Source organism: Salmo salar, chromosome 09 (genome assembly GCF_965601325.2).
Source record: "Salmo salar chromosome 09, fSalSal1, whole genome shotgun sequence".
In the NCBI taxonomy this organism is placed as follows: Eukaryota; Metazoa; Chordata; class Actinopteri; order Salmoniformes; family Salmonidae; genus Salmo; species Salmo salar.
In genome coordinates, this window is record NC_138299.1 from 122870090 (window position 1) to 122884100 (window position 14011).

At 45.5% G+C, this 14011-nt stretch overlaps 1 protein-coding gene across 3 annotated transcripts in view; it reads left to right on the plus strand.

Annotated features, from left to right (window-relative positions):
• Positions 1–14011, plus strand: part of LOC106612711 (latent-transforming growth factor beta-binding protein 4) — a 79321-nt gene that overhangs the window by 16071 nt on the left and 49239 nt on the right. For all 3 annotated transcript variants that reach the window (XM_014214144.3, XM_014214146.3, XM_014214145.3), the window contains exons 4-5: positions 336–550; positions 4940–5152. In XM_014214144.3, coding sequence (XP_014069619.3) covers positions 336–550; positions 4940–5152 — 428 coding nt within the window. The remainder of the gene's footprint in view (positions 1–335; positions 551–4939; positions 5153–14011) is intronic.

A 14011-nucleotide genomic window follows, 5' to 3' on the forward strand; every position in this document is an offset into this window, starting at 1 on the left:
AGTCTCTAATTGAATTAACTAGCTATAGTTGCTTGCATAATACACTACAATAGTGTATCTGATGTACCCCCATGTAAACAATACAGTGAGTAAATCTTTAGGCCAGGGAGTTTATCTAGCTGCCAATCTTGTGTTCTAAATTGCTGTCAGTAGTAACAGACGCACGGCAATTAGTTATACTATAGACACTCTTAGTTACCGTACTTGTTGACATTCTGTCTGTTGTCTCTCCTGCCCAGTCTGAAGGAGGCCCAGTCTGTTGACTGTCTGTAGTTGCCTCTGTCCAAACTGAAGGAGGCGCAGTCTGTTGACTGTGTGTTGTGTCTCCTGTTCAGTCTGCAGGAGGCCCAGTTACTGCTACTAAAGAAGGCATTGGCCCGTGGGGGCCGAGGCGACAAGATGACCACCATCCTGATGAAACACATCGAGACAGAGCGCAAGAAGCTCCAATCAGCCTCACCGTCAGACCTACAGGACACCCGGACCACCAGTGTCAAGAGCTTCCACACCCAGAAGGGCCAGTACACTGTCCATGTGAGCCCATCTGCGGGTGAGTACAGGCAGGCTTTTCACTTAGACACCCAGCCTCTCTTACTTTGACCACACTATGTGCTGAAAACGTAGGTTGTGTTAGGTTCCTGCTTGTTGTGATTAACATGGTGTTGATATTGAATGCTTTGCTCCCAATGGACTGGTGGTGACAAAGTAATGCGTTTAGAATGGATATCGTGTGGGTACATCCATGAACATTGCATGGAATTTGCCACAAAAACTTTCCACATCAAAAATAAAACACCCTGACTTTATTTGAATGATTTAGCCCATGTGCTAGTTGTTTACACTTTAGGAATAAGATAAGGTTATCGGTCAGACCGGTACGTACCCTCAAAACCCATTGTGACCAATTCCTGACATTGTTTTTCTTGGCCAACTGGCATAGGTACAGTAATGGCCCAGATGATGGACAATATTTAACTAATGGGAACCCCCAAATCTCCTGCCAATATGACCTCATGGCATGTGGGAACCAATCCAATCGAAAGGGTTAAACTGGTATATTTTTTATGAGGGTGGACATAATCTCCCACAATGAGATTCCAGTCCCTTTAGCTCAGATTTGAACTCCCTAGTAGTGGAATCTAATAGGAGAAAATGACCTGTTTGCAACTGGCATTAGTTGGCCTGCCATAATATGAAGAACCATGTTTTAGTTTATATACTGCATGTTCTCTGGTGTGGTATTCATTTTTAGCTGCGACACATAGCTCTAACAACTTTACACTACTGATTTGTAGGGTAGTGTAATGGTTAGGCCTATCACTCAGCACTATTGAAGACATGATCTCATAGCAAAATAGCACATTAGTTGCACTTACCCAACACCACAAGCAAGAGCACTATATTTCTCTCAGCAACCTGGTTTGCCTAACAGTGTAAGGCCCATTCTAAGTATTGTACAGCTGTATCTACATACCACTGCTGTGCCCCTCTCTTTTAATATCCAAATGGTGAAAGTCACTCGAACAGAGCATGTTATCTCGCATGGAAAGAGAGAGTATGACTCTATAATGCTTGATTTTCCCCTCAAAACCCAATTTAAATATCTGCTATAAAGCTTTAATCCAAGTTTCCAAATCAGAGGAGTAAGGGTCAGGTTATTTATTTTTTCAGATTTCTTTCCCAGAAGTGAGAAAGTGCTCAACATTTTCAAGGCAACCTGTCAACATTCCACAAGGGTTGAGGGTCCTAGTTTTTTGTGTCCCCTGACCTCTTTAAGTACGCAAGCACTTGGATGTTTTTTTTTTCCTGCAAATGTTTGTGTAAGAGGTCCTTCTCTAAATTCCTCCATCAGTTGAATCATCCAGAGAGGGCTCAGAGAGGGCTTCTCCTCTTTTGAGTGGCAAGCAGGATCATTGTAGATGAACAGTTGATGTGTATGAATAAAGTCTTTGTTAACACAAGATAAATACTTAATTCCCCCTCCCTTTGCAATCCCCTATGGGCTAAGATTTGACAAGGCCATTGACCACTGAAGTGATCATTATACTGTCATTTACATTTTCGCACCTGTCAATCACACTTGGTAATCTCACTAGAGAAATGTTATTTTAAAACCAACAACCGTTGGCACACGCCGTTTAAGGGTCATTAACCAAAGTCTGCTATGTAATGTGGGGAGTTATTTCCAATCGTTCAATCTCTTCATAATGTTGATCTGCTGATTCGACTTGAACAAGGCTGGAGAAAAATCCTGCAAACATAAAGGCCATCATGCAGACCTATACACACTCAACCTCCATGAAGATCCCCCACACACACACACACACACACACACACACACACACACACACACACACACACACACACACACACACACACACACACACACACACACACACACACACACACACACACACACACACACACACACACACACACACTCACTCGGTCCTTTACAGAGCCACTAGACTGATTGATAGTATTTTGGTAGCTGTTGCTTCCATGTGTGGAGGGGCAATCTGTTGTACATGGAGCAGAGCTTCCTGTTTGTAATTGGAATAATACTCCTATCTGGGGAACATGTGGTTGGGTGTGTGTGAGGAGGACTGGTCTGGACAACTGGCAGAGGGATTGAGTGCACTGAGACAGAGACCCAGGCTGCACTAAATGTCCTGCACCTGCAGGACCTAAACATAAAGGACTTGCTTCCTCCAAGGTGAAACTTCACGTTCGGATTCATATGATTTACTGGCCAACTAACAGCAATTTACTATAGCTAATAATCCCCAATCTTGGAGCATTTTTATGGCACTATTTGAAAGGTTATAAGTGAATGTGAATTGGACTACAGTTTTTATATTGACTAATATCCATAATAAAGCACTTAAAAAGGAGGCAAAACAACCTGAACTGTGACCTCATTGACCCATACAAGAAAACATTGTGAACAACACCTGTCCTGGGCAGACACCAATACCTCATCCTCCCCCAGCAAGACAGGAACCCACAGTCCAGACCCAGACGGCTCGTCCCAGCGGTACCATGGTCATTTACTGTGTGTCCTAGCCTACGCCAAGGCCCTCCCCCCTCTCTCTCTTTCTGGCAGTGTATCCCAACTCCCAGCCTCCCAGTCCTGGCCCATAATGACTCACTTCTCTGGGCCGGGCCAGGTTGAGCTACAGGTGCGGGTCAGACCAGCGGTGCAGTGCCAAAGGGCTGTTACACAAACAGAGGGGGCAGGGAGACTGCCTCCTCAGGGGGTTCAGACACTCCATATAAGGGATGACCACTGAGCAAAGTACCAGTGTACCTGTAGTTCCTTTCAAAACCCAGGAGGAGCTGTTACAGAACACAGTTCTCTCTAAGTTCTAGCTTGGTCCATTCCCATGACCTATATTAGGTCATTCTCCCTAATTTGTTGATGACCCATAAGCTTCAAGTGTGGTCTGGGGCCTTGATGAAGTTGGCTAGCGTGTGCCTCGCTCGCTGTCCTCCCATTCCTGTCTTCAAGGTTTTATACCGGTGAAACTGGAGATATTGCTGTAATGGGGCACCTGTGTTTGAGCCCAGTCCAACGCAGCTGTTTGTCTTCCAAACTGGACAAGGCATTTCTGCTCAGCTTTGCTTAGGGATTCATTATTAGTGAATATAAAGAACAAGTCATGTTTGTAAATCTAACGACCATACAGTTTTAGCTCATAACTTTACCATTACAATGAATCTCTTTGTAAATTGGTTTCTATATTTTCCATTCTTTACCATTCCTTTCCTAGCAAAATATTTGAGGTGTTTCCATCAACCTCCTTTTTCGAATCGGGTTGGGATGTTTCTGGGTTTTTTTAATCCATGAATGACCATAAAAGGATTATTTAACACTTGTCTCCTATAGTTTTCTCATGTGTTGTCTTAGTTTAGTGAAAGTGATGGAATTTCACCCTAGTGGGCCTACAGGTCCATGTGCTTACAGCGGTAAGACTGATGTGAGCCAGTGCAACGTGGATGCAGCCTGTTTCTTTCCCCTGTTGCTCAGGAATGAGCTGGCTCGGTAAGGCAACAGGTTTATTGCACATTGTGTATGTCACGGAAGAGCCTGTGGGGCTTGTGAAATGACATCTCTAAGAATGCGTAGTGAAAGGAAAATAACTCCCCCCCCCCCCTTCCCCACTCCCTTATGAGCAGAACGAGAGAGAGAACGATGACTTCACCACCACAGTTTACAACACCAGCGAGGACCTGAAACTCAAACCTTGCATCACCCACCCAACTCCCTCCTTGTGGTCTCTTCCTCAGATGACAGAACGGTCCATGTTATGAAACTGGAAGGGGGAGTGGGGAGTACAAGGAAAAGGGGGGGAAACAAAACAGATTACGGTTACAGCATAACGGCAGGGTACAGCGAGAGGGTCAGGGGCCGCAGTGAAGAGTTCCCAGTACATGGGGATGGATTGGATCCCTTATAAACATTGTGTTTGGAGGCTCGCCCAGAGCATTCTCGCTATACTGCTTCCAATTAAGTGGACAGGCACTCTCTCTTAAGAAAGCTTTTTTTAAAATAGCACTCACACACACGGGTACTTCCCTCCTCAAAGTTCATAATTTCTTTGGTTGGTGTGTTTAGGGAAAAAAGAAGGGAAGCGTTGGGTCTGTTTTTCTTTTTTTTTTCCTCTCTTCCTTCCCCTCCTCGTCCTGCGCCAGTTGCGAGAGTGAGAGAGAGAGAGAGATTGTGATTGAAAGAAGCGTAAGAGTAAGCGTGGAATTCCCTGGTCTTCCCCTCACATCTCTTCCTGCCGTGCGCGGCAACTCTTCTCGTGGATCTCTGTGGTGTCTCTTCTCCGTGGGATGCATCGTCAGTAAACGGACGGCACCATGCTCCAGCTCAGACCCAGACTCAGGCTCCTACCGCTGCTCTACCTCTGCTTCGTCTTCTTCCCCCTTCCAGCCAGCAACCAGACCGCCGGCCACCGAGGAGGAACGGCAGCACGGGCAGGAAGGAGAGGAGCTGAGCGCATCAAGGTGCTCTTCACCCCGACCATCTGCAAGGTGCGCTGCACCCAGGGACGCTGCACCAACTTCTGCGAGCAGGGCAATGTGACCACCCTCTACAACAGTGAACAGGGGGGCCGGGCTGCGCTGGGACCGGGCTTCAGAGTCTGTAAGTTATCTCACTTCTTATCTCTGTTTACCATCTCTCTCTGTAAGCATGTAGTATACTCTATTCTCTCCTAGCCATAAGTAGCCAGAGGACTCAACCCGGGCTTCCATTTGCCCCACTGAGACCTCCCACTCTGGGGTCCAGACAGAATGACATTAGGGGTAAGCCACTGGGACTGATAAGCTAGAGGTGTGGTTGTAGCATCACTGTGATTTTAGGTCAGTGGTGGAGACAGGTTTGGGAGAATGGTATGGGTTAGACCTTAAATGTGGACAGTTTGGTGAGATGAGAGAGTAGCCCCTTGGCTCCGCTGGCCTCCTTTTACAGGTATTCACACCGTCTTGAGAGGCGACCATCCAGACATGTGCACATATTTACCCAGGCTCAGAGCAACTGCGTTGGGACCATGCTTACATGAGATCCACTTCAAATAGTGTGTGTGTGTGTGTGTGTGTGTGTGAGAAAGAGAGGGATAGACAAAAACAGAAAGATTGTCTCCCTTCCAGCACCTTGAGGAATGTATGACCAAACATCAAGGTTAATGTACTCTTTGATGGATCCATTCTACATGCCAGGGAATCTCTATCTCCTCTCAGACTGTGTGTGTTTGTGTGTGTGTGTAATGTGTGATCTTATGACAGTGAATCATTTGTTCTTTGTATGTTCTTTCTATCTGTTGCCATATTGATAGTGTTGCCATCTGTATGGGTGAGAGCCCGACAGAGAGCTATCCGCTATCCGGTCTCAGACCATCCATGAAACATTATTATGTGTTTTCCTTGAAGATAGTGGTCCATATTTCCATAGAAATGACACTGAACAAAAATATAAATGCAACATGCAACAATTTCAAAGATTTGACTGAGTTACAGTTCATATGGAAATCAGTCCATTTAAATTCAATAGCCCCTAATCTATAGGTTTCACATGATTGGGAATACAGATATGCATCTGTTGGTCACAGATACCTTAAAAAAAAAGCAGGGGTGTGGATCAGAAAACCAGTCAGTATCTGGTGTGACCACCATTTGCCTCATGCCGCGTGACACATCTCCTTTGCATAGAGTTGATCAGACTGTTGATGGTGGCCTGTGGAATGTTGTCCCACTCCTCTTCAATGGCTGTGCGAAGTAGCTGGATATTGGCGGCAACTGAAACACGCTGTCGTACATGTCGATCCAGAGCATCCCAAAAATGCTCAATGGGTGATATGCCTGGTGAGTATGCAGGCCATAGAAGAACTGGGACATTTCATTTTCAGCTTCCAGGAATTGTGTACAGATCCTTGTGACATGGGGCCGTGCATTGTCATGATGAATGGCACGACAATGGGCCTCAGGATCTTGTCACGGTATCTCTGTGCATTCAAAATTCCATCAGTAAAATGCAGTTGTGTTCGTTGTCCGTAGCTTATGCCTGCCCATAGCTGTACGGGTGGCTCGTCTCAGATGATCCCGCAGGTGAAGAAGCTGGATGAAGAGGTCCTGGGCTAGCGTGGCTACACTTGGTCTGAGGTTGGAACATACAGCCAAATTCTCTAAAACAACGTTGGAGGCGGCTTATGGTAGAGAAATAAATATTCAATTATCTGGCAACAGCTCTGGTGGAAATTCCTGCAGTCAGCATTCCAATTGCATTCTCTATCAACATTTGAGACATCTGTGGCCTTGTGTTGTGTTACAAAACTGCACAGTTTAGAGTGGTCTTTTATTGTCCCCAGCACAAGGTGCACCCATGTAATGATCATGCTGTTTAATCAGCTTCTTGATATGCCACACCTGTCAGGTGGATGGATTATCCTGGCAGAAGAAATGCTCACTAACAGGGATGTAAACCAATTTGTGCACCAAATTTGAGAGAAATAAGCATTTTCTTGTGTATGGAAAAATTCTGAGATCTTATTTCAGCTCATGATACATGGGACCAACACTTTACATGTTGTCTTTATATTTTAGTTCATTCCATGTCTGACTTTCCCTTCAAGTCATTTTGACGGAAGTTATTCAAGTGTGGCTCTAGCGACCCACATTGAGACTCTAGGCATGCTAGAGAAGACATGAGGAGAAAAGTTTGAAATGTAGACCAGCTGGATTCAGCTGATTCTCTGTTTGTTATTGCTTAGTGTCAAGAAGATGCACAAGCCAAGTCTCCTACAGTATATCACTGGTCTCAACATGCAGGTGCACAGAGGAGATATATCATGATGTCTTAAACCACATTTAGGGTTATATTCAATACAGGGTAGTAAATAGTGGTATTTTACCACCCTCCCCCTTCTCTCTCTCTCTATCTCTCTCTCTCTATCTCCATCTTTCTTTATCCGTCTCTCTCTCTCTCTCTCTCTCTCTCTCTATCTCTCTCTCTGTCCATCTTTCTTTATCCGTCTCTCTCTCTATCTCTCTCTCTGTCCGTCTTTCTTTATCCGTCTCTCTTTCTCTCTCTATCTCTCTCTCTGTCCGTCTTTCTTTATCCGTCTCTCTCTATCTCTCTCTCTGTCCGTCTTTCTTTATCCGTCTCTCTCTCTCTCTCTCTCTCTCTCTCTATCTCTCTCTCTGTCCGTCTTTCTTTATCTGTCTCTCTCTCTCTATCTCTCTCTCTGTCCGTCTTTCTTTATCCGTCTCTCTCTCTCTCTGTCCGTCTTTCTTTATCCGCTCTCTCTCTCTCTCTCTCTCTCTCTCTCTCTATCTCTCTCTCTGTCCGTCTTTCTTTATCCGTCTCTCTCTCTCTATCTCTCTCTCTGTCCGTCTTTCTTTATCCGTCTCTCTCTCTCTCTGTCCGTCTTTCTTTATCCGTCTCTCTCTCTCTCTCCGTCTTTCTTTATCCGTCTCTCTCTATCTCTCTCTGTCCGTCTTTCTTTATCCGTCTCTCTCTCTCTCTCTCTCTGTCCATCTTTCTTTATCCGTCTCTCTCTCTCTCTCTCTCTCTCTCTGTCCGTCTTTCTTTATCCGTCTCTCTCTCTCTCTCTCTCTCTGTCCGTCTTTCTTTATCCGTCTCTCTCTCTCTCTGTCCGTCTTTCTTTATCCGTCTCTCTCTCTCTCTCTCTCTCTGTCCGTCTTTCTTTATCTCTCTCTCTCTCTCTGTCCGTCTTTCTTTATCCGTCTCTCTCTCTCTCTCTCTCTCTCTCTGTCCATCTTTCTTTATCCGTCTCTCTCTCTCTCTCTCTGTCCATCTTTCTTTATCCGTCTCTCTCTCTCTCTCTCTCTCTCTGTCCGTCTTTCTTTATCCGTCTCTCTCTCTCTCTCTCTCTGTCCGTCTTTCTTTATCCGTCTCTCTCTCTCTCTCTCTCTGTCCGTCTTTCTTTATCCGTCTCTCGCTCTCTCTCTCTCTCTGTCCGTCTTTCTTTATCCGTCTCTCTCTCTCTCTCTCTCTCTCTGTCCGTCTTTCTTTATCCGTCTCTCTCTCTCTCTCTCTCTCTCTGTCCGTCTTTCTTTATCCGTCTCTCTCTCTCTCTCTCTGTCCGTCTTTCTTTATCCGTCTCTCTCTCTCTCTCTCTCTCCGTCTTTCTTTATCCGTCTCTCTCTCTCTCTCTCTCTCGCTCTGTCCGTCTTTCTTTATCCGTCTCTCTCTCTCTCTCTGTCCGTCTTTCTTTATCCGTCTCTCTCTCTCTCTGTCCGTCTTTCTTTAGCCGTCTCTCTCTATCTCTCTCTCTGTCCGTCTTTCTTTATCCGTCTCTCTCTCTCTCTGTCCGTCTTTCTTTATCCGTCTCTCTCTCTCTCTCTCCGTCTTTCTTTATCCGTCTCTCTCTCTCTCTCTCTCTCTGTCCGTCTTTCTTTATCCGTCTCTCTCTCTCTCTCTCTCTCTCTCTGTCCGTCTTTCTTTATCCGTCTCTCTCTCTCTCTCTCTCTTTCTCTCTGTCCGTCTTTCTTTATCCGTCTCTCTCTCTCTCTCTGTCCGTCTTTCTTTATCCGTCTCTCTCTCTCGCTCTCTCTCTCTGTCCGTCTTTCTTTATCCGTCTCTCTCTCTCTCTCTCTGTCCATCTTTCTTTATCCGTCTCTCTTTCTCTCTCTCTCTCTGTCCGTCTTTCTTTATCCGTCTCTCTCTCTCTCTGTCCGTCTTTCTTTATCCGTCTCTCTCTCTCTCTCTCTCTCTCTCTCTCTCTCTCTCTCTCTCTCTCTCTCTGTCCGTCTTTCTTTATCCGTCTCTCTCTCTCTCTGTCCGTCTTTCTTTATCCGTCTCTCTCTCTCTCTGTCCGTCTTTCTTTATCCATCTCTCTCTCTCTCTCTCTGTCCGTCTTTCTTTATCCGTCTCTCTCTCTCTCTCTGTCCGTCTTTCTTTATCCGTCTCTCTCTCTCTCTCTCTCTCTCTCTCTCTCTCTCTCTCTCTCTGTCCGTCTTTCTTTATCCGTCTCTCTCTCTCTCTCTGTCCGTCTTTCCTTATCCGTCTCTCTCTCTCTGTCCGTCTTTCTTTATCCATCTCTCTCTCTCTCTCTCTGTCCGTCTTTCTTTATCCGTCTCTCTCTCTCTGTCCGTCTTTCTTTATCCGTCTCTCTCTCTCTCTCTCTGTCCGTCTTTCTTTGTCCGTCTCTCTCTCTCTCTCTGTCCGTCTTTCTTTGTCCGTCTCTCTCTCTCTCTCTGTCCGTCTTTCTTTGTCCGTCTCTCTCTCTCTCTCTCTCTCTCCTCTCTCTCTCTCTCTCTCTCTCTCTCTCTCTCTCTCTCTCTCTCTCTCTCTCTCTCTCACGCCTGTTATTTCTTCACCCTTCCTCTTGATCTTGTTGCCCAGCTTGTTGTAATCTTGCGGTACTTGTTTCTGTAATGCAGTCATTCGGAGTGCGACTTCTTTACACACTCGCTGCCTCCTAGACTGAGACATTAATAAGGCAGACCGACACAAGACTCCAAATCCGTCCAGGGATTAAGTGGAGATTAGCTGCATTTGTTCAGTAATAAAACTAAACTTCAGGGACCAGACCACGCTGCCTCGTGTCTGGCTAATCAGAGAGATTGTGTGTTTTTGTCTGTGTTTTGATACACCGGGCCAGAATAATTGTACTTCCTCATAGTTTCTGAACAAGCCTTAGTTTTATGTTCTGAGCCAGAGTGCATTGACCCTAGACGAGGGCCTTTTTAGATGTTTGAGAGTTGAGATGAGAGGAGTTAGTTGCATCATGTTTGGAAATGATGGAAGGATGCGACTAGGGCCGTTGCATATGAAGCTAATCACAGCCACGTGTTTCCTGTACTACCATCATGTCCATAATTTATATCCAGGCTCCATAACAACCTCTCTGGTTTATAGGGGGTGGTAAATGAATGCACATAATGTGTTGCAATGTTTAAGATGACTGCCTTGAAGTTGAATGACCTAGATTATATAATGCGATACAACGCTACACCCTAATTATTGCCACTAAGAACCATCTGTTTAAATGTGTAACAAATGAAATTGTATTGGTGTAGACTTTACTGTGAAATGCTTACTTGATATTTATTGGAAAGGATCATCACCTTGCACTTTCCCCACCCTGTGAAGTTAATAATAATTTATTTAATCTGTAGCCTAATAAACTGTTAAAAAGTGTGCGCTTTTGTGTGTGTCTATGTGTGTGTGTCTATGTGTGTGTGTACGGTCAATATGCATGTGTGTGTGAGCTTATGTAGTGTGTGGGTAGAATCTAGTGAGTGTGCATAGTGCCAGCGCAAGAGAGTCAGTGCAAAAAATACAATAAATAATAAAGGGGGCAGTAACCAGGTTAACGTCCAACTTTTTTATGCTAGTAAAGTACATGTCCGATAAAAAAAAATGTCACGACAGGCCTGATGGAAACATAATTTTTTCGGTAAACTTTTCAAATGTCGACAAAACAAAATACGCTAGATGGGATCTTTTTGTGTAGGTAAAATGTATTATGCGAGAAATGTTTGTGGAAATGCTTTTATGTGCATATATTGATATAATAACCATCATATCGAAGTCAACTCGGGAGTCACGCGATGACATATTGTGTGGTCCTCCCACTATGTCGGGAAAGCATGCAGTTTGGTGAAAGTGCAAGGTGGTGATCCTTTCCAATAAATATCAAGGGTCTTATTCTGGTGACATGATAATAATGCTTGGCTGCCGTTTGACAAATAAAAATATTTCGCTCTTTGTTCATCATAATCTCACCATGTAGGTTATACGTGCGCTCTTGCCAACAGTGCCCAGATAGCGCTGTTGGCTAGCGCACACGTGCCAATTCCAGAGTGGGCACACTCGCTATATAACGCAACATTCTTTGTGAGAAAACCATCAGTAGACTTGAAAATGCGATGGAAACCCATTTAACTTGTATTTTTATTCAGTACATGGGAATTTAACCGCAAAATGTATTTTTATGTGGACTGCGTCATCACGTACAGCCTTTGATCTGCAAAAAGTACATTTGATGGTAGGCATTTGATTAACTGTTCAGCAGTCTTATGGCTTGTGGGTAGAAACTGTTCAGGAGCGTTTAGGTCCCAGACTTGGTGTGCCTGTACCGCTTGCCGTGCGGTAGCAGAGAGAACAGTCTATGACTTATTTGGCTGGAGTCTTTGACAATTTTTAGGGCCCTCCTATGACACCACCTGGTATAGAGGTCCTGGATGGCAGGGAGTTCGGCCCCGGTGATGTACTGGGCCGTACACACTACCCTCTGTAGCACCTTGTGGTCAGATGCCGAGCAGTTGCCATACCAAGCGGTGATGCAGCCAGTCAAGATGCTCTCAATGGTGCAGCTGTAGTTCTCTTTGAGGATCTGAGGGCCGATGCCAAACCTTTTCATCATCCTGAAGGGGAAGAGACATTGACGTGCCCTCTTCACGACTGTTTTGGTGTGTTTGGATCATGATAGGTCCTTCATGGACTTGAAGCTCTGGACCTGCTCTACTACAGCCATGTCGATGTGACTGGGGGAGCGTCCCCCCCCCCCCCCATTTGCTGTAGTCCACGATAAACTCCTTTGTCTTGCTGATGTTGAGGGAGAGGTTGTTGTCCTAGCATCACCCTGCCAGGCCCTTGACCTCCTCCCTATAGGCTGTCTCATCGTTGTTGGTGAACAGTCAGGCCTACCACCGTTGGGTTGTCGGCAAACTTAATTATGGTGTTGGGAGTCGTGTGTACTGTAGTCATGTTTCTCAATGTAGGCCTATGTCTACAGTCAATTTTGAACATTGCATTAATTCATAATAACCCAGACTTGGTAAGCTTTAAAAATCTGCTAAGCCAGTTGTTTGTTTTCCTACGACCTGAGTAATGCCCGATACAGTACCTTGTATAAACAGGCTCAGGGAAAGTCCCCTCCCCTTTCGTCCGCTTAGCATACGTCTGATTTATAGGCTTGTTCCTAGACCCAGTCATTCAGATGATGTCAGCTCGAAGTCAGACTTATGTTCAAACAAGCCCCCCCCCCCCCCCCCCCCCCCCCCCCCCAATGCACACAGACCATGTTACTGGCCAGTCACATGTCAGGTGGGGTAGCATGGAACAGACAGACCAGTAACAATGGCTCATTATCCCCTAGCACCATGCATGTTACATTAGACACTACACAGTGCTCAACTGTGTACTAGTGTAAAATATACTTGTTTTGTCTTGCCATACTTACAGTATACAGTGCATTCGGAAGGTATTCAGACCCCTTGACTTTTTCATCATTTTGTTACGTTACAGACTTATTCTAAAATGGATTAAATCCTTTTTTTCCCTCATCAATCTACACACAATACCCCATCATTACAAAGCAAAAACCCGTTTTTATAAATGTTTGCAAATGTATAAAAAGAAACCAACTGAAACATCACATTTACATCAGTATTCAGACCCTTTACTCAGTATTTTGCTGAAGCACCTTTGGCAGCGATTACAGCCTTGAGTCTTCTTGGGTATGACGCTACAAGCTTGGCACACCTGTATTTGGGGAGTTTCTCCATTCTTCTCTGCAGATCCTCTCAAGCAATGTCAAGTTGGATGGGGAGCGTTGCTGCACAGCTATTTTCAGGTCTCCAGAGATGTTTGTTTGGGTTCAAGTCTGGGCTCTGTCTGGGCCACTGATGGACATTCAGAGACTTGTCCCGATGCCACTCCTGTGTTGTCTTGGCTGTGTACTTAGGGTCGTTGTCCTGTTCGAAGGTGAACCTTCGCCCCAGTCTGAGGTCCTGAGTGCTCTGGAGCAGGTTTTCATCAAGGATCTCTCTGTACTTTGCTCCGTTCATCTTTCCCTCGATCCTGACTGGTCTCCCAGTCCCTGTTGCTGAAAAACATCCCCACAGCTTGATGCTGCCACCACCATGCTTCACAGTAGGGATGGTGCCAGGTTTCCTCCAGACATGACACTTGGCCAAAGAGTTCAATCTTGGTAACATCAGACCAGAGAATCTTGTTTCTCATGGTCTGAGAGTCCTTGGCAAATTCCAAGCGGGCTGTCATGCATTTTACTGATGAGTGGCTTCCGTCTGGCCACTCTACCATAAAGGCCTGATTGGTGGAGTGCTACAGAGATGGTTGTGCTTCTGGAAGGTTCTCCCATCTCCTCAGAGGAACTCTGGAGCTCTTTCAGAGTGATCATCAGGTTTTTGGTCATCTCCCTGACCAAGGCCCTTCTCCCCCGATTGCTCAGTTTGGCCGGTCGGCCAGCTCTAGGAAGAGTCTTAGTGGTTCCAAACTTCTTCCATTTAAGAATGATGGAGGCCACTGTGTTCTTGGGGACCTTCAATGCTGAAATGTTTTGGTACCCTTTGCCAGATCTGCGGCTAATGCTGTCTCGGAGCTCTACAGACAATTCCTTCGACGTCATGGCTTGGTTTTTGCTCTGACATGCACTGTCAACTGTGGGACCTTATAGAGACAGGTGTGTGCCTTTCCAAATCATGTCCAATCAATTGAATTTACCACAGGTGGACT